The sequence below is a fragment of the Scyliorhinus canicula genome, chromosome 3 (genome assembly GCF_902713615.1).
Source record: "Scyliorhinus canicula chromosome 3, sScyCan1.1, whole genome shotgun sequence".
Lineage (NCBI taxonomy): Eukaryota > Metazoa > Chordata > Chondrichthyes > Carcharhiniformes > Scyliorhinidae > Scyliorhinus > Scyliorhinus canicula.
The window spans coordinates 123,657,098-123,680,583 of record NC_052148.1 but is presented as its reverse complement, the minus strand read 5'-3'; the positions used below and the strand labels follow the sequence as shown (position 1 = coordinate 123,680,583).

Genomic DNA, 23,486 nt, shown 5'->3' with positions numbered 1-23,486 from the left:
TAAGGGTATTTAGTTTGGCCACTCCACTTTGCACATCCTTGGGTGTGGGGGTGAGACCCACACAAACACGGGGAGAATGTGCAAACTCCACACGGACAGTGACCCGGGGCGGGGATCAAATACAGGTCCTCGGCGCCGTAAGGCAGCAGTGCTAACCATTGCACTACCGTGCCACAAGGCCTCGACAATTCAGGCTTTGTTGCTATGTGGCAAGTAATATTTGTGCCACACAAGTGCCAAGCAGTGATGATTTCCAACAAGAGAGAACCTAGCCATTGCCCTTTGACATGCAATGGCATTATCATTGCTGAATTTCCCAATATCAACAGCCTGGGATTACCATTGACCAAAAATTTAACTGAACAAGCCACATAAACACTGTGACTACAAGAGCAAGTCAGAGGCTCGGAGTTCTGCAGAGAGTAACTCATCTCATAGATCCCAAAGTCTGTCCACCATCCACAACTCACAAATTAAGGGTATGATGGAAAACTCTCCACTTTCTTGGATGAGTGCATTTCCAACAATGCTCAAGAAGCTTGGCATCATCCAGGACAAATCAGCTCACTCCATCCACCACCTTCAACATTGACTTCTCCCACCACTGACGCAGAGGCAGCAGCGTACTTCAAGATGCACCGCAGCAGCTTGTCAAGACTCGTTCGACAGTACCTTCCAAATCCACAACCATTGCCACCTAGATGGACAAGGGCAGCAGATGCATGGGAACACCACCAGCGGCAAGCTCCTCTACAAGTCCTTTCATTGTTGATGGGTCGAACCCCTTCATGTGGGTGTTTTTATAACACATGGACCGTAGCAGTTTAAGAAGACAGCACACCACCATCTTCTCGAGGGCAATTTAGGTTGGACAATAAATGTTGGCCTTGCCAGTGATGCCTACATCTCAATGAACAAATCAAAAAGATATGCTAAAGAAGACATGAAACCTGTACTTTTGTTGCCTTCTATTAGAATCTGTGTCAAAGGGAATAAACTTTCTTTGAAATCCATAGTCACTAAGCAGAGAAATCAATACTTTCACAATCAACCTTGGGGATCAAGTAATAATTCTTCCATGGGGATGAGCAATGCTAGATTTAAAATTTAGGTGCTCTGTATGGTTTGTTTTTTCCAGTGTCTTTTAAATTTGTCTGTTCATTTGTGCATATGCTTTACATATCAAAGAACAAGGCATGCATGGTACATTTCAGTCTGGCAGCTACATTGAGTATATGTGACGGCTAAACCCTCTGGAACAAGTACCAAACCGAATGTCCTAATGGGAGACTATTTTAATACTGGTACTCAGACTGCGAGTGAAAGTAGCATTGCACTACTGCAAAATAGCCCAGTGGCTATTTCTGCTTCAGCCAATATTAAAACTGTATAGGAATATAGGAATTATGAGCAGAAGTAGGCAATTCAAAACTGAGATGAGGAGGAACTACTTCCCGCAGAGGCAATTCAGCCTTCGAACCTGCTCCTCCATTCAATCAGATCATGGCTGATCTCTTCCAGGTTCAAATCCACCTCCCTACCTGTTTCCCTTTAAACCATTTTTAAAAATCTGAAATATATCTATCTCCTCTTGAAACCATTTAATCATTCAGACTCCACCACACTATGGGTCAGCGAGTTCCATAAATTCACCAGCCTCTGCGGGAAGTAGTTCCTCCTCATCTCAGTTTTAAATCTACCACCTCTCAACCTAGATCCGTGATCTCTCGTTCTAGATTTCCCCACAAAGGGGAACATTTGTCTATGTTTACTTTATCAATCCCTTTTTGTATATCTCGATCAGATCTTCTCCCATCCTTCTGAACTCCAGCAAGTATAAACCAAACTGTTTAATCTTTCCTTTTATCCCTGGAATCAATCTGGTGAACCTCCTCTGAACTGCCTCCAAAGCCACCACATCCTTCCTCAAATAAGGAGACCAAAACCGGACACAATACTCCAGATGTGGTCTCACCAACAACCTATACAAGTGCAACAACGCTTCTCTACTTTTATACTCCAGTCTTTTGCAATAAACACTAAAATTCCATTTGCCTCTTTAATTACCTGTTGTACCTGCAAACTGACTTTCTGCGATTTATGAATAAAAGACACCCAGATCCTTCTGCCCCGACGCATTTTGAATCTGTTTTCCATTTAGATAATAATCTGCTTTTCTATTTTATCATCCAAAATGGATAACCTCCCACTTATCCACATTAAACTCCATCTGCCAAATTTTGGCCCATTCTCCTAACCTGTCTACATCAGTCTGTAAAATCTTTATCTCCTCTTCATTGCCTGCTTTCCCACCTATTTTAGTATCATCCACAGATTTTGCTATGTTACACTCTGTCCCGGCTGGCAGATTATTTATATAGATTGTAAAATGTTACGGTCCGAGGACGTACTACTCCGAAACCCCACTAGTTACAGTTCGCCATCTAGAGAGAGACCCATTTATCATGCCCTCTGCTTTCTGTCAGTTAGCCAATCCTCAATCCAATCTAGTACTCTACTCCCAAAGCCCAGCGACCTCACCTTCTGGATCAGTCTTTTATGTGGCACCTTGTCAAATGCCTTCTAGAAGTCTAGTTAGACCACATCCACAGGTTCCCCATTTTCCACCTTGCTGGTTCCGTCATCAAAGAACTCAAGCAAGACTTATTTGGATTTTGAACAAATAACCACTCTACCTGGTTAAAAGCCTTCTCTGCATTCACTGACACAATCACCTCCGGTTCACCACAAAAGCCAACCCGGGAATATACCCTATATACATGCGACAAGGGATACTCCCTCTCTCCCGGGTTCCCAAGCCTCCACGGATCCACCATCCCCATTCTCGCCATAAACCCTCCCAGCTATTGCACCATTCTCACTCTCCCCATCGACTTAGGGCTCGACGTATCCATCCTCGTTTCTAATACGCAATTAAAATCCTCCCCCGCCCCCCCCATAATCAGCTGGTGAATGTCTAAGTGCGGAATCAGTCCTTACAGCCTCTTCATGAATCCTGCGTCATCTGAATTAGGTGCATATGCACTCACCAATATCACTGGAGTCCCCACTAGCATCCCACTCACTATCACAAATCACCCCCCCCCCCCCCCAGGTCCCACAACTTTCATGCCTCCATAAACCCAGTTTTCTTATTCAGCAGTATGGTGACCGCCCCTCAACTTCGATTTGAACCCAGAGTGGAACACTTGCCCCACCCACCCGTTCCTCAGCCTCATCTGATCTTACACCCGGAGATGCGTGTCCTGCAGGAAAATCACCGCTGCTCTCAAACTTGTCAAGTGCGCGAACACCCAGGACCCTCTACCCAGCCCATTTAGCACACAAATATTCCATGTTCAAGACTCTCACTGGAGGCTTCCACCTCCCCTCCGAAAAAGACAGCAATTTAACTTCAATACAAAAAAAGGGAGGTGCAATCACCCCCATAACAACTTTTCCCAATCAGCAAACAAAAGCGTGCCAAAATTTAACAGAGGCCAAACTTTCACCCATGTACTTATTTCAGCCCTCTCCCAGCTTATGTTCCTTAATAAAGTCGTTTGGCTCCGCCGGCATCCCAAAGTAATATCCCCTGCCCTCGAAAGTGACCAAAGGTTTGGCCGAATACAACACCCCAAACCGAATCTGGTGCCAGTATAACACTGCCTCAGGCCTTGTTGAATCCCGCCCGTCTCTTGGCAAGCTCAGCACCAATGTCCTGATAAATCCGGATTCAGTTGCTTCCCAATCGCAATCCGGCTGCACTCAGGCCCTTTTCCTTGTTTGAGAACTTGTGCATGTGATAATAACCGCCTGAGGATAAATAACCTCCTCCTCTCTTGGCTTCTGTCTTAGCGATCTATGGGCCCGACCCACCTCTGGGGCTTTATCCAGCACCTTCTCGTCCACCAATCTCAAAGGCACTTCACGATGTAGCCCGTTGCACTTGTTCCCTCCGGTTGAACCACAGGCACCTGTCCTTTTGGTCCTCTATCTTTGCTCGCAGTGTCTTGCACAGGACTTTGCACATTCTTCCCATGTGTGTGTGGGTTTCCTCTGGGTGCTCTGGTTTCCTCCCGGGGATGTGCAGGTTTGGTGGATTGGCCATGATAAAAACTGCCCGAGTGCCCAAAAGGGGTGGGGTTACAGGGATATGGTGGGTAGGATGCTCTTTCCAATGGCCGGTGCAGACTTGATGGGTAGGCCGCCTTCTGCACTGTACAGATTCTATGATTCTATGTCCCCTAGGATCACCATCTCCGCGTCCAGTGACACAATCCACTTGCTTTGGTTGATCACCACTGTCTCCACCTCTTAGATCGTCGCCCCCCTGCACCTCCAGGCGCTTCTCCACTCACTCCAAAGTCCAGCAATCGCCTTTGACCAGTCACTCTGCATTTCTGTACATTGCTGCTGGAATGCTCCCTTAATGAAGCTCATCAACTGCTCCATTGGCATTTTTCCAGTCAACAACGACCCCTCACCCTACGCCATTTTTCCAACCAATGCTGCACAACAACTGTCCTCCAATTCTTTAGCCAGGGCTCGTACTGTCTTCTGCCGATTTTGATACCCTGTAGACATGCCCATCCGGGAGAGAACTGATCCCCTCCACTGAGTTGCACAACTTTTCTGCCAAAATTCAGGTAAAAGGGACCAAATCCAACGACTCCAGGCAGTAGCCACCCTGTGTGCGACCACTCACTTCTTGGCCACCACCGGAAGTCAAAATTCCATTTATTTTAAGGTAATACACATTATTTTTAAAATTTGATGTTTTAACTTAATCCCACACATACTCCCCAATCTTTATGTCGCTCCCCTAAAAATGATCAAAAAGTCAACTCTAATCTGTGCTTTTCACTTCCTGGTTTGCTGTCTGAGAATTTTTCATCCCAATTGACTGATCGGCCTGCTTGATGATTTCACTGTTCCTGCATGCGACAGATCCCCTACGCATGGCACCAGATTCAAAGTCGTCTTGGAATAGGGATAAAAGCAGTGCACTAACTGGAAACAATAATTATTCTGGGCATTCCTTCTCATGTGTTAGCTGAGTAATATAGAGGTAATACCTTGAATGATCTGAAAGGTCTGCCTCCTCCTCTTCACATCGCTCGTCAAGCTCTTTAAGCGCAAGGGTTACATCTTCGTCACAGATGGATTCTGGGGAACTCCCAGGAATAAGAGTGTCTTGAAACTTTGAGGATTCTTGGTTAATATCTGGACCTATGTCTTCACCAATAGTGTTAGCCAGTTCATCCTTCACAGCGACAGTGGCATCCTGCAATCAAATACAGAACTAGAAATACAGCACCAGATATGATTTGTTCATGTTACTTTCACAATTAAATAGATCAATTTGGTTTTAAATATCCTAAACTAGCATGTAAAAATTTTAAGATGCAATTTTAAAATTGGAGTCTTGCCATTACTTAGAAACAGTTGAAAACTTTCAGGAAAAAGCATAATGTTGCTTTCTAAAAGTTGGTAATGTTTATGCTGCTTATCCCTTGGTTTGGAATGCAAATAAAGTCCAAATGATAGTGATCAACAAAAACACACATATTCTCAATATGCAGAAGAACTGCCGTCTTTACATGGCAAGTAAAAAAAAGTTTAAGATTCGTTAGTGGATGGGGGGAGCTTGGTGATACCCATGATCCCAAACTAGGCAAATTAAAATACATGCTTCAGCAGGGAGGCACTGAGTGAAGGACAGACCTTCCTCTAAAGGAAGAAAAATCTCAAGGGAAAGTCACCTGAGGAAACTCTTGTGCACTTGACTTACAAATAAAAACAATATTTTAAAAATATAATAATTTCCTTAACATAAGCAATCTGGCTATAAAAAAGGGTCACATCAGGTATTAAGTTTAATGTCTTCAGAAAAACAGGGCTACAATAATGTAGAGAAAACAACTGATACCTTCTCGTTAGTGCCGAGGCATACTTTGCTGCCTATTTAAAAGTTTAATTTTGAGTTAGAGCAGGCCTAATACTTGCACGTGTACAGGCAAGATGTCAGTCTTAAAATACTAATTGTGGAGTTTTAATCATTAAGGTTATGAGGATAGACAGAACCAGAAATGCATTTGACATTCTCAGGTGTGATTTTTCTTTATATTTTATTCCCCGTCCAAACAGACCAATCACCTCAGGCTTGGAAATGGTTTACTCAAATAACCACCTTCATGGCACCATCGATCCTGAAATTTAACAGACCCATTGAAACTGCAACTTCCCCAAGAACCTGACCAATAAAGGCAAACCTACTGCAATAGGAAACCAATATAAAATCAATATTAGATCCAAATTTGAGTTTTCATGATTTGGTGTGAGAAGGGAATGCTCAGCTACCATCACGAGCATAAATGAAAATGGACAGTAGGACAAAGGTTCACCAGTGGTTTCAAACAATATACAACAAGATAAAACACACAGGTCTGAAAAAAGGTGCTGTTTATTTCCAATAGGTAGAGACTTTTGGGGAAATTTAATAAAAATTAAGATTAATAAGAATAACATGGCATCAGTGGAGCTGAATTTTAATCTAAATCACTAGTCTGTTCAGGATCAGCATCAGAGCGAGAGATTACTGGATTTTCATTGAGTGAGGATGACTTGGGAGCCCTTTAAAATGGCAGCCGTGACCCGACCTGATTCCGGGATTTCCAACCCCATTGTCGAGGTTTCAATTTTTCAACAGGGGCACTAAAGGGCTCAGAGTGGTTTGGATCAAAATCTCACAGCCTTAATTTCTGACTTGGCTGGTTCCATTGCTGGGATAGGTATGTCCTAGTCCTTTGGTTTTCAATGATTTGCGGTTCATGGCACCTCAGAGGTGTTGTGAAACACAGTCTGCGGGGACCTTTTAAAAAGGTAACTTCAAATGGTCCTCCTCATGTTCGCAACCCACGCCAAAGTATGTCCCTCCACACCCCCCATGACAATGCATGCACCCACAAACAACCCCTATAGTCCCTCATGCCCTCCATGACAAAGTATGGCCCAACGCCCCCCAAACCATGAAGGGCCTTCATGCCCCATGCCAAGCTATGACGCCCTGAAGCCCTTTCAAGCACTATACACTGTATAGAAGCAATTCACCTTAAAGTGACAGCTGGATATAGAAAGAAAATACTTAACAAAAAGTTATTCATTGGTAAGTTTCCATGTTCTTAAAATACAAATAATTTTTACTACAGTCCAATAAAAATGTAAATGATCCAGCAGTTTAAACAGCTGAAATTGTAGGCACTTGAAATCTCTTCTGTAAATGAACATTGTAACAATTATAGCATAGATCAGAAAGCCAGATTCATTCAAACAACATTTTTCCTGAGGTTCAGGTGTTTCAACAAGTTAATTAATTTCTGGGCTCTCAGTCATGGCTCACTATGCATGCTTTGCTGAGAACATTAGAGTATTATAACAACTGAAGCCCAGAAAATGTATGATTGACAGCTCTGGCTCTCTGATCTCTGCTGTCAATTTCACAATGTTTGTTTACACAAGATTAAAATATTTAAAGTCCCTGCAGATTCAGTTACTGAAATGTTAAAGAGCATGGATATTAACACGTCAATTGGGAGTGGATATTTTTAAGAAAGTGAAAAGTTATCAATAAATTACTTTTTAATTTTTTAAATAACATTCCATAGTGTCAAAATAGTATTCATTGGTTCTAAACAATGTATGGGCATGGAAGTGCCATTCCTTGGCATGGGAGTCATAGAGATTGCCTGGGGGCATATTTTAATATGGGGGACATACCTTGGCCTGAGGGCATGAGGGGTCATACTGAGTGTTTCTGGAGCATATAGAATGAGTGGGGAGGAAAGAGCTGTGAGGAGTTAGGACTGGAGGTCCTGTTTTGATGCTAATTGGGACAAGGTCCACAGCACCAAGGTGGGCCTTTTTAGCAGCCTGCCTTTGCATCTCACAGTCCTTGCACAATGAAGATCCTTTTCTTGCGGGTAGTTTCTCCTGAAGTGGGCGGGCTGAACTGGGTATTTTCCAACCTTGGGGATGAAAATCCTGGCCTCCCTTTTCATTTGGCCAGAAATACTGCAATACACACCTGTATTAAGGTTTTGTCATCTTTGCTACAACTCTTAGAATGTTCCTCATAACTTTGATTAGTCTACAGTTGGTACAAGTCAACAATATAAAACTGTCTCACAATTTAGCACAAATAGTTGCTAAGTTATCAATCTTGCGCAGAATCCACAGACTATCTGAAATAGGAATGCGGAAACCACACACTGGTTAAGCTTTTTTCAAGGCACATTGAAGGAGCAGTGCGAAATATTTACTCTACATCTCACATATGCTTTAATTGATGTTTAAGCATTTGATGCAGTCAATAGGAGCAAAATGTGCATTAACACCTCTCACTCTGAAAATACACCTTCCTTCATAAAGGTAAAAGGCAATTCATAGTTTAGCTCTCTGCCCAAATGCTTAAATAACAGCAGTAAATTTGGCAGGAATTTCAGTAGCAATATTTATTTACTACAAATAAGCAATTTAAAGATGCTAGACATAAAGAATTGAACTTATATTAGTAATGTAGTATAAAAGGAATGTTATCATACTTACAAATTAGGTTTAGCCCCAAAGGTGACACTAACCAGCCCTATTCCAATGCCTTTGCATTGTCATTTTAAGGATAAGTGACATGGGTGATATGCTAACACAGCAAGCCTGAGGCTAGCACCCGCAATCTCAACCCACAATCAATTGTGCAATATGCAAAGCCAAGAAAAGATTAACATTGCCAAGCCCAGAATCAAGATTTTTTAAAAATTAGTTGCTTAGCAAAAACACCATCACCCTTGAAAGCCACAGGATTAATCAAGAGAAAATACAAATTTCATCTTTAAATTACATCTCTGCAAAAGTGCTGTTTATATTTATTATACAAAAGGAATTTATTTTAACCTGTGCAAACAATTTATCCATCTAAAGACAACCCTTTTAGGTATCTTATGATAGACACATCTGTCTAAATACTGTCACAGGTTAAAAATATTAAAACTTCATATGGTTGTGAATCTGCAATGTCTGATCAATTTTCAGTGCAGAAATATACAAGGAATAAATGTAATTAAAAAGATCCCAAATCAGCCATGCACCAACCCAAATTTCGACCCACATTGCTTCCCACCTCAGGCAGCTGGTTGTTAGCGCTATCTGGAAGAGATGTCTCTAAATTTGGGGTCTCAGCTCTGGGCAGTGGTGCTTCGTCAGACACCATATTGGTTGCTGTGTCTTGTAAATGCAGCAGAGAATCCACATGGTTTGGAGCAGCATCATCTATTGCTGAATCACTGTTTAGCTAAGGGAGGGATACAGGAAATTACAAATAATAAATCCATTTGAATATATTTCTTATTACTAAAGCTTAACTACACCAATGAAAAAAAAACTCACACTCAATATAATAGTTAACATAACCAGAAAGCATGGTGAACCAGAAACAAAGTTTGATGTTAAATATTTGAACAATGTATTATGTCAGTGGGCTGTGACTAAACACTCCATTAGTTAACTGTCAAGAGAATTGTGGAAACAGTCGGTTTCCTATCCTAAAACTGTATGCATTTGTGTGTTCATAAATGTCTTCAATTTGAAATCTTTATTCTAAGCATTCTGGTGTAGAACTATCACTTTGCCTATATGAAGTACAAATATGGTACTTAAATTTCACAATAAAACTGTCTGAAGAGGGAAAGACAGTATTGCATAAATCATTGAGCAGCCAGCTAGTGTGCTCACAAGTTCTACAATCACTTGAACTTGTCCGAGCTTTTTAAATTGGATATTCATTGAAATTAAAATGCCCGTTTGCCAAGTTATATCTTCTGCAAATTGCTTAAGTTTTTATAACTAGAGCTAGAAGATAAAGAGCACAAACCTATAGAGGGTTGGGTGAAGAAATACAGAATAGGGTGGACAAGAGGGTCAGGGAGTGAGGTTAAAAAACGTTAAAGTGACGTCAGCACAAGGGAAAGTGCTGAATGTTGAGTAGCTAGTGAATATATTTTTAAAGTAAGTCTTCAACATATTTCAGCCAAGTTTAGTTAGTCAAATAGAGATAGGGCAGGGCACCTCATGTGGGATACTTGAGTGTATCTTGCTCTGTCAACTGATATTCAGATCTTACGACTGGAAAAGGCAATGGTTCATCTGGGAAATACTTCCTGAGCCAAGGCCACAACAACAGAGGTGCTCAGCTGCACAGGAGGGGTGGGGTTTCAGTACAAAAATTGCTCTCTGTGTAGATTCATGCACAACTGTAGTGCAAATTTAAAGCGATGAGGAAAAAACAGAAGGGTCTTGAAATACTTTTTAAACGTAGTTTGTTGTAGCAAGTTGGAATGCACTTCTTGAAAGATTGGTGAAAGCAGACTAATCTGTAAAAGTCAAAAGAGAACTGGAATAATATTTGGAATGGAATAAACAGTGAAAGAGCTAAAAAGTGGGGTTAATTAGGTGGCTGTACCAAAGGGCTGGTACAAGAATAAGGGGCCAAAATAACACCCTCTGTGATGCCTCAATCTTTGATTCCATTAGAATCATTCAACATGGATGTTCAGAAACTAAAGCGCTGCAAAATGGTTGCACTGACCTCTGAACCTGATTATCAGATTCTCCAGAATTTGTGCCAAGTGCGATGTTCTAATTTTAGAACTCTGGTGCTGGCTCAAATATACAGTTGGTCAAATTTAAAGCCAATTCTTTCAGTACGTGTTCACTGTTACACTGCATCAATAATGTTACCATATAGATATAACACTTGGAACATTTCAGAACTTTGTTATTAGAGAATTAAAATACATATGAAAAGAAGCAAAATACTGTGGATGCTGGAAAAACTCAGCAGGTTGGCAACATCTGCAGAGAAAACATTTCAAGTCCGTTTGGGTCTTCATCAGAACTAAAGGGAGAATTGTGTTAGATATTAACCTACCTGTGAGAGATGTGAGGATTCAGAGCAGAGGGAATCAAGGACAAGAGAAAAAGACAGTTTTGGCATCCTTATGTGAGGAAGGATGTTCTTGCTATGGAGAGAGTGTGATGTGAGGAGAGACTAGGTCAGTTAGGGTTATATTCATTGGAGTTTAGAAGAGTGAGAGGGGATCTCATAGAAAGAAACAAAATTCTGACAGGTTAGACAGGGTAGATTCAGAATGTTCCCGATGGTGGGGGAGTCCAGAACTAGGGGTCGTAGATTGAGGATAAGGGGTAAATCTTTTAGGACTGAGGGAAGGAGAAATTTCTTCACCAAGACAGTGGTGAATCTGTGGCATTCACCAGCACAGAATGTAATTGAGGCCAAAACATTGTGCAATTTCAAGAAGGAATTAGATATAGCTCTTGGGATATTGAACTTGATGATCAGCCATAATTATAATGAATGGTGGAGCAGGCTCGATGTGACGAAAGGCCTTCTCCTGCTTCTAGTTTCTATGCTTCTCTGTAAGATGCAGCTGGAAGAACAAACGCCAGGTGGTCTGGTGTGGGAGGAGGGTTATTGCATTAAGACAATAAATGTACAGGATATTTTTAAAAAAGGGGTTTAAGATTGAGGAGCAAGGTCACAGTCTAAACTTGATGAAGTCAATGTTGTCCCGAGGACTGTAATGTGCCTAATTGGAAGATGAGATCAATGCTGCTCTCAAAGCTTGCTTCACTGGAGCACTGTAGCAGACCAACGACAGAGATAAGCGCACCAGAGCAAGATACTGAGAAAAAATGGCAGGTAACAGGAAGTTTGAGGTCATACTTGCAGGCTGAGCAAAGTGGTCACTCCGTCTGCATTTAGTCTCCCCAATGTAGAGATTACAGCATTGGGAGCAACAGAGCAAACTGAAGGAAGTGCAAGTGAAACGCTGCTTAACCTAAAAGGAGTATTTGGGGCCTTCAATGGTGAGGAGGAAGGAGGTAAAGGTGTAGGTGTTGCACCTTCTGCGACTGCTGGGAAAGGTTTGGTGGGAAGGGGATGGGACTTGGGTGTGGTCGAGGCGTGGACTAGGGTGTCACAGAAGGAGCGGTGCCTGTGGAAAGCTTACTGGGTGGGAGGAGAAGGGAAAATGTGTTTTGTGGTAACATCATGCTAGAGTTGATGGAAAAGATAGAGGATAATCCTTTAAATGCAGAGGCTGGTGGGGTGGAAAGTTTGGACCTCTCTGTCTCTATTTCTGGTGATAGACAATTCAGCCTCTAGAGCCTGCACCGCTGATTTCATCTCTGCCATGCTCTCTCCCTGAAACCCTTCACCCCTCAAATTAAAAACCTATCTATCTCCTCAAATTTGTTTAGTGTCCCGGTGTCCACTGCGCTCTGGGGTAAAGAACTCCACCGATTCATGACTCTTTGAGTGAAGTAATCCTTCCTCATTTGTTTTAAATCTTCCAACCATCAGCCTAAAACTATGGCCTCTCATTCCAGAATATCCAAGAAGAAACATCTGCTCTACATCTACCCTGTCAATCCTCTTTAGCATCTAATACCTCAATTCGATTTTCACTCATTCTTCTAAACTCTAGCAAATATAAGCCTAAACTGCTCAGTGTCTCTTCACAAGACAAGTCCTTCATCTCTGGAATCAATCTAGTGAACCTTCTCTGAACTGTCTCCAATGCATTTACATCCTTCCTCAAGTAAGGGGACCAAAGCTGTGTGCAGTACTCCAGATGCAATCTTACCAATGCCCTATACAGTTGCAACAGCTGTTCCTACTTTCATTCTCTATTCCATTAGCAATGAATGCCAATATTCCACCACCAATATTAATTAAAGGTAAAGTTGCCATAGTCTCAGATGACCATAGACTGCTTCCCCTTTAATGGGAAGAGCTGGCTGGTGGTGATTTAACCTGAGGTGAGGGGCCAGGTTGAGAAGGCTGGCCTTCATGTATAACCTCAGCTGGTACGGGAATTGAACCTGCGCTGCTGGCCTTGCTCTGCATCATGAACTAGCTGCCTAGCCAACTGAGCTCTCATACCCTCACGTCGGTCACTGGCCTGCTGCAATGTTCCAGTGAAGCCCAACGCAAGCTGGTGAAGCAGCATCTTATCTTCCGGTTGGGCATGTTGCAAGCCTCAGGACTTATTCAACATGAAGTTCAATAACTTTAGACTGTAACCTTTCTCCTCCATCTTTTTAAAAAAAAAGTATTTATATTCACATCTTGCAACTTTCATACATAAACAATACCACAATGAAACAATAAACAAACCGCCAAAACCCTGCCCGCCTCCATGCAGCACAGCCCCCAACAGAGAGACCCCTCTCCAGTTCCCCAACCCCCCCAAATTAACAACTAACGGTGACCAGCTCTCGAAAGTACAGAATAAACGACTGCCACCTTTGGTAGAACTTCTTAATTGCCCCCCTCATGTTGTGTGTAACTTTCTTAAGATATAAAGATACCATAAGATCCCCCAGCCATACGGAGACACTGGGTGGAGTAGCTCACTACCACCCCAGCAGCACCTCCTTCGAGCAATCAGTGAGGCGAAGGGCAGGACTTTTGCCCCTGCCCCAGTCTGCAGCTCTGACAGGTCGGACACCCCAAATATGGCCCCCAAGGGAAAGGACGTGACCAGAATATGTGCATGATTAGCAAGGCCCCTCCCTTGCTACCTCCCACACATCCTCCACACCCACAAGTAACCGGCTCATCCTGGGTTTGGTCAAATGGGTCCTATGCACTCCTTTCATATGTATCAACCCTAACCTCGAACATGACAATATTGCATTCACCCTGCCAGAGACTCGCACCACACCGCATCCTCCAGCTTCAAACCCAACTCCTCTTCCCTCTTAGCCTTCATCCCCTCCACAGACACTTCCTCTTGCGCCATAATCCTGCCATAAATCCCCAACGTGCTCCCCTCTTCCATCCCTGCCAGCGACAAAACCCGCTCCAACAATGAGGAAGGAGGCACCAAAGAGAATGTTGGGAAGACCTTTTTTGTGAAGTTGCGAACCTGTAGGTACCTAAAACCATTCGTTGTGAAAGCCCAAATTTCTCCAACAACTCCTTCATGCTCGCAAATCGTCCCTCTAAAAACAAGTTCCTCATCCCTTCCACCCATCCCCTAAAACTAGCCTCCAGCCTCAATGGCTCAAATGGTTTGCACAGATCGGCACCAACTTCGATACCGCCCCTAATTAAAAGTGTTGCCAAAACTGTCTCAATATTTTAAAGTGGAGACCACTACTGAGTTCCCTGGAGAAAACGGCAGCAAGACTACCACTTTTTAAATAAATTTTAGAGAACCCAATTTTTTCTTTCCAATTAAGGGGCAATTTAGTGCGGCCAATCCACCTACCCTGCACATCTTTGGGTTGTGGAGGTGAGGCCCACACAGACACGGGAGAATGTGCAAGCTCTACACAGACATTGACCCGGGACTGTGATAGAGCCCGGGTCCTTACAGCCATAGGCAGCAGTGCTAACCACTGCGCCACCGTGCCAACCAAGCGAGACAATCACCAATGCCCTTAACCCCGGCACCCTACACGACTCCGACTCCATCCGCACCCATACAGCTTCCGGATCCCTACAGGACCCCAACACATTCTCCACATATGTTGCCTAATAATAATATATCAGACTCGGCAATGCCAAGCCCCTTGACTGCCAGTCCCTTTGGAGGACTGTCTTTCGAATTCTACCCATTTTACCCGCCTAAATAAAAGACAAATACAATTTCTCCAGCCCCCCCCCAAAAAAAGGATTTTGGCAGACAAACCACTACACACTGGAACAGAAAAAGAAACCACGACAAAACATTCATTTTCACAGACTACTTTGACTGCCAAGGACAGAGGAAAGCTATTCCACCCTTGTAAGTCCACGTTAACCCTTCTCACCAAACTTGTGAAGTTCAGCTTCCGAAGCAGAGCCCAAACCAGAGCTACCTGCACCCCAGATACCTAAATGTTAAGCGGAACGGTAACATCCCCAGGTTGGCTCCCCTCACTGGTGGAGTGACCTGAAAACACACATTTGTCTCCCAATTCAATTTATATAATGAAAAATGCCCAAAATACTTCAGCAGTGCCATGATACCACCCATTCTGGGGATCAGATCTGTCACAACACTTCAGAACTCTTCTGCTTTGTCTGATAGCTGTGGAAACATGCCATCACCGTCCGTGATTGCTCATTTGTACGTTGTTTTGCCCAGAGTGATGGGGGAGGGAGGAGAAACTGGGCCTCCTTCCCCATCAACTGCATAAACATGGCCGTGAAACAGTCAGCTTCGGATCCTCCACCCAATCCTGAGGTTCTGTTGCCTCAACCTATTCTTCAGATCCTCAACCGTAGCTCTCAGGCCTTGTTCCTTTCCTCCACAGCTCAGCATCGAGCGAGGCCAACTGATCACTATGTCACGACAGTGTCTCCTCACCCCCTTCAACACCTCACCATATTCCTGCGCTGTCTCTGAAGTCTTCCCCAAAGTCTCTTTTATTGGGACTAATGCATCATCTACCGGTTTACTGAGGGTCTCCGTCATTTCTCTCCTTTGCCTCTTGAAATGCTTGCTGAATTGCCATTACCTCTGTCAGCTTGTCCACTGTGATCGATATGGCCCCATTCAACAAGCCTGCCTCCGCCATCTTCAATCCAGCAGGACTCCACACCTTGTTCAATTCTCGAGAAGGGCTGCTGGTCACACTTTCCTTTCCAATATTCTTTTTTGCACCTTTTGACATCCTCACCCAAAAGACTCTCAAATGGGACAAATTTGTCCACCAAATACTCCCGGAAACCGGGTGAAAAGGACCAAAAACTAAGGACTCTAGCGAGAGAGACCTTATGTGTGACCTCCTTCTACATGTCCTCACCACAAGTCCCTTTCTCATCCATCTTAAACCCGTTTTTAGAAAAATATCCCATATATTTATTGTCCCAATTCAATAACTCCCCACCGCCCATACCATCTGTCTTTTGTTCTTAAAGTTGCTACACCTTGCTGCAATCACAGTTTCTTTAATATCTAACACATTTCTCCCTCTCTCTTATTTCTGATGAATAGTCAAATAGATTTGAAATGTTAACTCTGCTTCTCTCCCTAGATGCTGCTAGACCTGCTTCACCCTCATTCTTGTTTAAAATACTTATGTCTCTGCCTAGAAAAGTCAGCAAAGCTTTAGTGAGCAAAATATATCAGCCGCAACAAATTTCATAGAATAAGTATTCGTGTTACTTGCAGATCAGCTCTTACAGCTGAAGCAGCTACACTAACTACCTTCTTGTGTGATCAGCAATCCAGTTCAGAATGTAACTGGAACATGTGATTCTGAACATCAGAGGTTTTTAATGATAAGGTTAATTAAGCTTGTATAAAAACAATCAAATTGCGATGTGAGCCCAATAGGGTTTTGCATATGGTAGTCTGGGTTATTGAAACAATATTGAAGAAATTAAATGGTAAGAAAGGATCGACAAAATGGACTAACTTTATGCAGTTGTTCAAAACAATCATCATACTAATGTAAATTACTATATTGGTTTCATGAAAATGTGATTGTTTTGTTTCAAATGGAAAGTGATTTAATCCAACAATGTTCTGCATTTCCAGCATTACCAAATGTCTTCTTTTACTTTTTACCTTGTTAATTATTTCCTTTCAATCCATCAAAATCATGATGGTTTCTGATCAAAATTTAAGTTAACCTCCCTATAAAAAACGTGCCAGCTCAAAGGAAGGAGCTGGACCTGATGACCTGCAGCTTAAAGTCTTGAAAACATTGGCTGCAGAGATAATAGATGAATTGGTTGTGATCTTCCAAAATTACCTAAGGTCATTTCACAAAATAAGAGCTCACGGTGCAGGGGGTAACATATTAGCATGGATAAAGTATTGATTCGCCAGCAAGGAATAGAGAGCAGAGATAAATGGGTCATTTTTGGATTGACAAGCTGTAACTAGTGGTGTTTCTCAGAATTCAGTGCCAGGGCCTCAACTAATTATGATCTAAATTAATGACTTAGATGAAGGGAATGAAATGTATGGTAGCTAAATTTGCTGATTACACAAAGGTAGAAATGTAAGTTGTTAAAGAGTCTGCAAAAGGATTTAAATAGGTTACGTGAGTGGACAAAGATTTGGCAGATGGAGTACAATGTGGGAAAATGTGAACTTGAAAATGTAACATATATAAAATGTGAACTTGTTCACTTTGGTAGGAAATATAGAAAAGCAATATATTATTTAAATAGAGAGAGACTTCATTATGATACAGAGGGATCTGGATGTCCTGGCACATGAATCACAAAGGTCAGTATTCAGGTACAGCAAGTGAGTAGGAAGGCAAATGGAATTTTGCATTTTATTGGAAGGGGAATTGAGCACAAAGGTCGGGAAGTGTTGCTGCAACTGTGCAGGGCCTGAGGCATAAAATATCTGGAGTACTGTGTACAGTTTTGGTCTCCTTATTTAAGGAAGGACATAACTGCATTTGAAACAGTGTAGAGAATGTTTATGCAACTGATTCCTAGGGATGAAAGTGGTTGTATTACAAGGAAAGGTTGGACAGTTCGGGCCTGTATCCATTGGAGTTTAGAAGAATGAGAGGTGATCTTATTGAAAATATAAGAACCTGAGGGGATTTGACAGGGTGGATGCTGAGTTTTCCTTTGTAGGGGAATCTAGAACCAGGGGTCACCGTTTAAAGAGTGTTTCCCATTTAAGACTAGAGGAGGAGATTTTTTTTCCTCTCAGAAGGTTGTTAGTCTGTGCAGAAACTGGGTCAATTGAACATATTCAAGATCAACCATGATCTTATTGAATGATGGAACAGGTTTGATGGGCCAAATGGGCCTACTCCCAATTCTTGTGTTATTATGTCAGTGTGGGGTGTGGTGGAAGAAGAGGAAATTTGGGAATGCAATAGTGACAGGGAATTCTATGGTTAAGAGTACAGGACAGACACTTCTGTGGGCCGCAGATGTGACTCCAGGGCAGTACGTTGCTGCCCTGGTCAGGGTCCAGGATGGCACTGCAGAGGGGAGGGGCGGGAAAGAGTGAGCAGTCAAGAGACTTGATCCACTTTGGTAGAAGGCATGTATAAAGACAGATAAGGTAATGGAGGCAGATTTTAGAGAGGCAAGAAGGAGATAACAGGCAGAACCTCCTCAAAGGCACCAATATCCCCCAACCTATCCACGTAATCCCATCAATGGACAATTTAGCATGGTCAATCCACCTAACCTGTGCAGGGTGAGAAAAGGCATATAGGTTCTTGGGCTTTAAAAGGAGTGGCATAGGGTGCAAAAGCAAGGAAGTTATAATAAATGTTTATGAAACATTGTTTAGCCTCAAAAGGAGTACTGTGTACAATTTTAGACATTACATTTTTAGAAAAATGTGAAGATATTAGAGGAGGTGCAGAAAAGATTTACGAGAATGGTTCTAGGATGTGGGACTTTAGCCACATGGATAGACTGAAGAAGCTTCTTAGAGAGAAGGTTGAGAGGATATTTGAAAGGTATTCAAAATCATGAGGGGCCATGAGAGAATGGAATGAGTGAGTAGATAGAGAGAAATTGTTCCCATTAGCAGATGGATCAAGAACAAAAGTTTCAAGATGAATGGCAAAGGAAGCGAAAACAGAGGAAAAACCTTTTTTAAACACATTGAGTGGCTAGGATCGAAGAATGCAGTGCTTAAGGGAGTGGTGGGGGGAGATTCAATCATAGCTTTCAAAAAGGACTTGGACTATCAACTGAAGAGAAAACAAGACTTATGGAGAAACAGCAAGGGAGGGAATAGCTAATGTACTTTTGCTGGCACCCAGCAGTGACTGGGCAGGTAAGGAGTCTCCTTACATGCTGTAGCAATTCTATGATGTGATACAAGGAAACAAAACTAGCAAGATTAGCCCCACTGTGCATTGATGGTAGCCATGGAGAAATCTCACTACCAATTAAGTGAAACAAAATAGCTGCAGGTAGCACTGGGGACTGGTAAGGGCAAAAAAAACAATGCCACTATTAAGCAAAAGTTTTTTCAATAAACCAATAAAGAGACACCAGTTTGCCCTGGTGTGTTCTAACAAAACCAGGACATTTATCAACTTAAATAATAAACTAGTATAGGATTTAAACATGCACACATACCTGGATATAATTTTTATTTAAACAAAGGTTCTGAAAAGCACTTTAAAATGTGTTTTACTTAATGTTTTGTTCAAATTGCATAATTCATGTAATTGCTTTCACAATCCGAATGACTAATTATTTTTAATATGTGAAGACAGCAGATTTTCTTCAGAGAAAGAGAAATTTAATGTTACTTACAATAATAATTTGGATCCATGAGTAGCTAGTTTTTGACAAAATTGCAACTACTTTGGGAAATCATTAAAAAAGGAATTGAATTGACACAAATCTTGGAAATTCACGTTTTCCCAAAGTTCAATCAATGCATCTATTATGATAATGTGTGAATCAAAACTATAAATATAAAAAGACTGCAATACAAGAGAAAAGCAATGACTCACCATCTGTGACCGGGTTAAGATCTGACTCGCAGTCAGTACTTCCTCTTCAGATGACTCGTCAGTGTCCTCCTGATTGGTTAAATTTAAACTGGGTGTGCTTCCCGAGTACTGGAACTCTTGGAGTGATGGGGTATCTCCCTTCTCAATGCTATCCAACGAACGCCTCCGCACACCCCAATTAAAGTTGTCCATGCTTTCACCCTGCAACAGCATTACTTTTAAGTTATCTTTTCTTAACAACAGGATTTTTCTTAAAATTATATTATATAGGATCAATTTATATGCTGCCATAGCATTATGGGATTGTACATTACAGGTGTTTTTAAAGTAGCTTATTCCCTTAACATACTACACCAATTCAGCTGTAAATCCCTTGTGATTTACTGAAATACCCAGAAGTAATAGTGTGCAATACATGAAACATGCAGTCAACCACATTAATAAACAAGTAGCTCACTATAAATTATAATGGTACTTTCCACAAGTAGATAACCAATTAAAAAAATAAAACATACTTTACAGCATTTAACATTAAAAATTACCTGAAGAACATAAAGTTAGCTCATGCTTTTACATCAGTGTATTGTTTGTTAATTTTGTTTTTCACATTTATGTGCAGGCATGTTCTAGAAAGGGCCAAAAATTGCACACAAATATAAACAGAACACTAAGGCCCTACACAGTATTACTACACCATTAATTAACATTCAACATTTATCACACAAGACAAGAACGCAACAAAACACCGGACCAGGCTGCAACTTACCTGCAGCTCCTGGTTAGCAATGAGGAAAAGAGATGACCAGCGTTAAAAAGTAAGAAGAGAGAAATATTTGGCACGATGTAAGAAACAGGAATATGCCTTAATCTGAACAAACATCAATTATATTTATCAGGCAGTTTAGTTAGGGTGCGACACTTCAGTAACAAAATACATGCAGGACGCGCAGCTCATTTTTTAACACTTGTTCATTAGCTGTATATGCTATTTAAAGACATCACCCGAGTTACGAAAAAGGACCTGTGACTAGTTAATACCTTGACCCTCTCTTTCTTTCTAGGGAAAACCCACTTATTTCAACTTGCCTTAAAATAGAAGACTTCAGTAATAATCATAATAATCGCTTATTGTCACAAGTAGGCTTCAATGAAGGTACTGTGAAAAGCTCCTATTAGGAGTGAATGGGGACCACTGCCAGTCTTCTTTTATACCAAGACAATGTACCACGTGACCTCAACACTCTTTTCAGTTAACAAGTTATTATAAAAGTGAGATAATACACTATAGATAAACACTGACATGGGGTGAATATCGTAGTGACCCAACAACATTTTTCAGCAGTGTAGCCACTGCTATGGAGGCAAATACATATGCACAAAATTCCAAATTAAATGGGCAGTAAATCTAATTTTCTAGCGCAGGTTGAGATGTTTCCCACTCTTCCTTGAATAGCATCAAGGAATTTTTTTTACAGACACTTGAATAAGCAATTGGGGCCTCGGTTTATGATCTCAAAGAAACCTGACAATGGGGTGCTCCCTCACTACTGTACTAATGTGTCAACACAGATTATATGATCAAATTCTGCAGTGGGGTTCTGCTTGAAACCATGACCATTCAAATCAGAAGTGAAACCAATGAGCCTCATTCTCATCTTTTGGCTGGCTATGCATTTCTTTTATTACACCCCTGTAGTGCTTGGAGGCATTTTTCCACATTAAAGGTGCATCATGGATGCAAATTGCCACTGTAAAGTATTAAGAAAATAATGGCTGGGTTTTACACTCTCCTGTTGACGGGTTTGGAGATGGAAAGCATTTTAAAAAATCCAACTTGCCCATTGTATAGTTACCCGCCCCCAACCAGTCTGAAATTATATGGATGGGGAGAGGGTGTGTCCAGCAGCCTTCCTGTTCTTGGGCATTGAGGCCATTAAGTGGCCAAATAATGGCCTCATCGCAAGGCCCACACCATACCCAAGGCCTGGCAGCTTTAGCATTCTCACTGGCCTCTTGATCCCACCATCTTTTTCCATTCACCTCCCCACAGAGACCCACACCCACCCCCCAGCCCTGTACATTCTTACCTCTGCATCTTCCAGTTCGACATCTAAAAAATCAAAATCCTTCAATACTCCAAATTGCTGTTCAGTATTGGCATCCTCTACTGGTACTTCCTCTTCTCTGATTGGATCTTCAGTCGTGGAGATTAAACTTGTCTGTTGTTCTGCAATGTCTAGGTCTTCACTGGATGAAAATACAACCTAAAAAGGTGTTTTCTAATTATACACAGGTGTATCATGCATTTTCAAAAACACGATTTGACATTAAACTTTTCCCCCCAACCTTTAGGCCCCTTATGCCCCCGCTCCTTCCGGAGGCTAGATACGCGACCAGCTCCTAAATCTGCACAAACGATACTTATACTGGAGTACCAGGAAGTATGACTATTTTCTTTACCAAATTTACGGCCTTCTTGGGACTAGCAGAAGTTGTGTCTTAGGTTTTAATGTTCGATGACCTACACTGTCTCCAAGTCAAGCATTGTCTTGATTTTAGAATTCTTATCCTCATTTTTAAATCCATCCATGGCTTTGTCCCTCCCTATTTTCTTACCTTCCTTCAACCCCACAATCCTCCAAAATATCTGCTCCTCTAATTCTGGCTTGTGTATTCCAAATTAAAATTGCTCCACTATAGTTGGCCGTGCCTTCCTTTACCTCAACCCCAAGCATTGGAATTTCCTCCCTACACCTGTCCGCCTCATTAACTCGCTTCCTCCTTTAAGGGCAGCACGGTAGCACAGTGGTTAGCACCGCTGCTTCACAGCGCCAGGATCCCAGGTTCGATTCCTGTTTGTGTGGAGTCTGCACGTTCTCCCCGTGTCTGCATAGGTTTCCTCCGGGTGCTCCGGTTTCCTCCCACAGTCCAAAGTTCTGCAGGGTAGGTGGATTGGCCACGCTAAATTGCCCTCAGTGTCTAAAAAGGTTACGTGGGGTTACCGGGATAGGGTGGAGCTGTGGGGCTTAAGTGGGGTGCTCTTTCCAAGAGCCGGTGCAGACTCGATGGGCTGAATGGCCTCTTTCTGCACTGTAAATTCTATGTTTAAGACACATCTTGAAACATACCTGTTTCACCAAGCTTTTGGCCACCTGATCTAATATCGACTTTTGTGCCGTGGGACATTTTGATGCTATATAATTATTGTTGTTGTTTTGATATATAGGCATGTGCATTGGACTGAAGAGATTTTGTACCAAAAAAGACTTTATATTTACATGCTGCACTAATAAGAAAGGAAATAAAATCAATTGGCTTCAGATATTATATAATTCTTAGAGGATTACATGGAAAAAAGGAATGAGTAATAAGGAATTTTAGCAGGGTTGTGGAGAGAAAAATACTACAGCAGTAGACAGTAAAAATGCAAGATATGCAGCTCTATTATTATTATTATAATTTATTTCATGCCAGTGATAAAGAAAATAGGGATCAATTAGTTTTCACATTCCAAGGTTGTAGAAGCGGTAGATGGAGGGGCCAGGAGAGAAATTACAATTTAGTGGTTATCCATACAAAAATAAATGATGGAGGGAAGTCCAAAATTCCCAAACTGAAGTTTCTTCAGTGTCTTCAAGTTTTTAGATAGAAATACAGAAAATAGGAGTAGGCCATTCGGCCCCTCAAGCATACACTGCCATTCAATATGATCATGGCTGATCCTCCATCTCAATACCATACTCTTGTTCTCTTCCCATACCCCTCGACACCTTTAAAGTCAAGAAATCTATTTACTTCTTAAATATGTTCAGTAATTTGGCCTCCACAGCCTTGTGTGGTAGAGAATTCCAAAGTATCCTGAATGAAGATGTTTCTCCTCACCTGAGCTTGAAATGGCCACCCTACATCCTGAGACTGTGACCCTTTGTTCTAGACCCCCAACCAGAGGAAAC

General features: G+C 41.9%; 1 protein-coding gene across 19 annotated transcripts in view; it reads right to left on the bottom strand.

The window, feature by feature from the left end:
- Positions 1-23,486, bottom strand: part of fryl (furry homolog, like) — a 553,990-nt gene that overhangs the window by 74,499 nt on the left and 456,005 nt on the right. For 13 of the 19 annotated variants that reach the window (XR_005459993.1, XM_038791218.1, XM_038791221.1 and 10 more), the window contains 5 exons: positions 21,621-21,797; positions 20,300-20,308; positions 19,534-19,734; positions 9,176-9,346; positions 5,079-5,287 (listed from right to left, as the gene is read on the bottom strand). Coding sequence is in view for 18 of the 19 variants with exons in the window: in XM_038791218.1 (XP_038647146.1) it covers positions 5,079-5,287; positions 9,176-9,346; positions 19,534-19,734; positions 20,300-20,308; positions 21,621-21,797 (767 nt within the window). In the remaining variant the exon portion in view is untranslated. The remainder of the gene's footprint in view (positions 1-5,078; positions 5,288-9,175; positions 9,347-19,533; positions 19,735-20,299; positions 20,309-21,620; positions 21,798-23,486) is intronic. The other 6 variants (XM_038791212.1, XM_038791223.1, XM_038791225.1 and 3 more) reach the window with 1 other exon arrangement.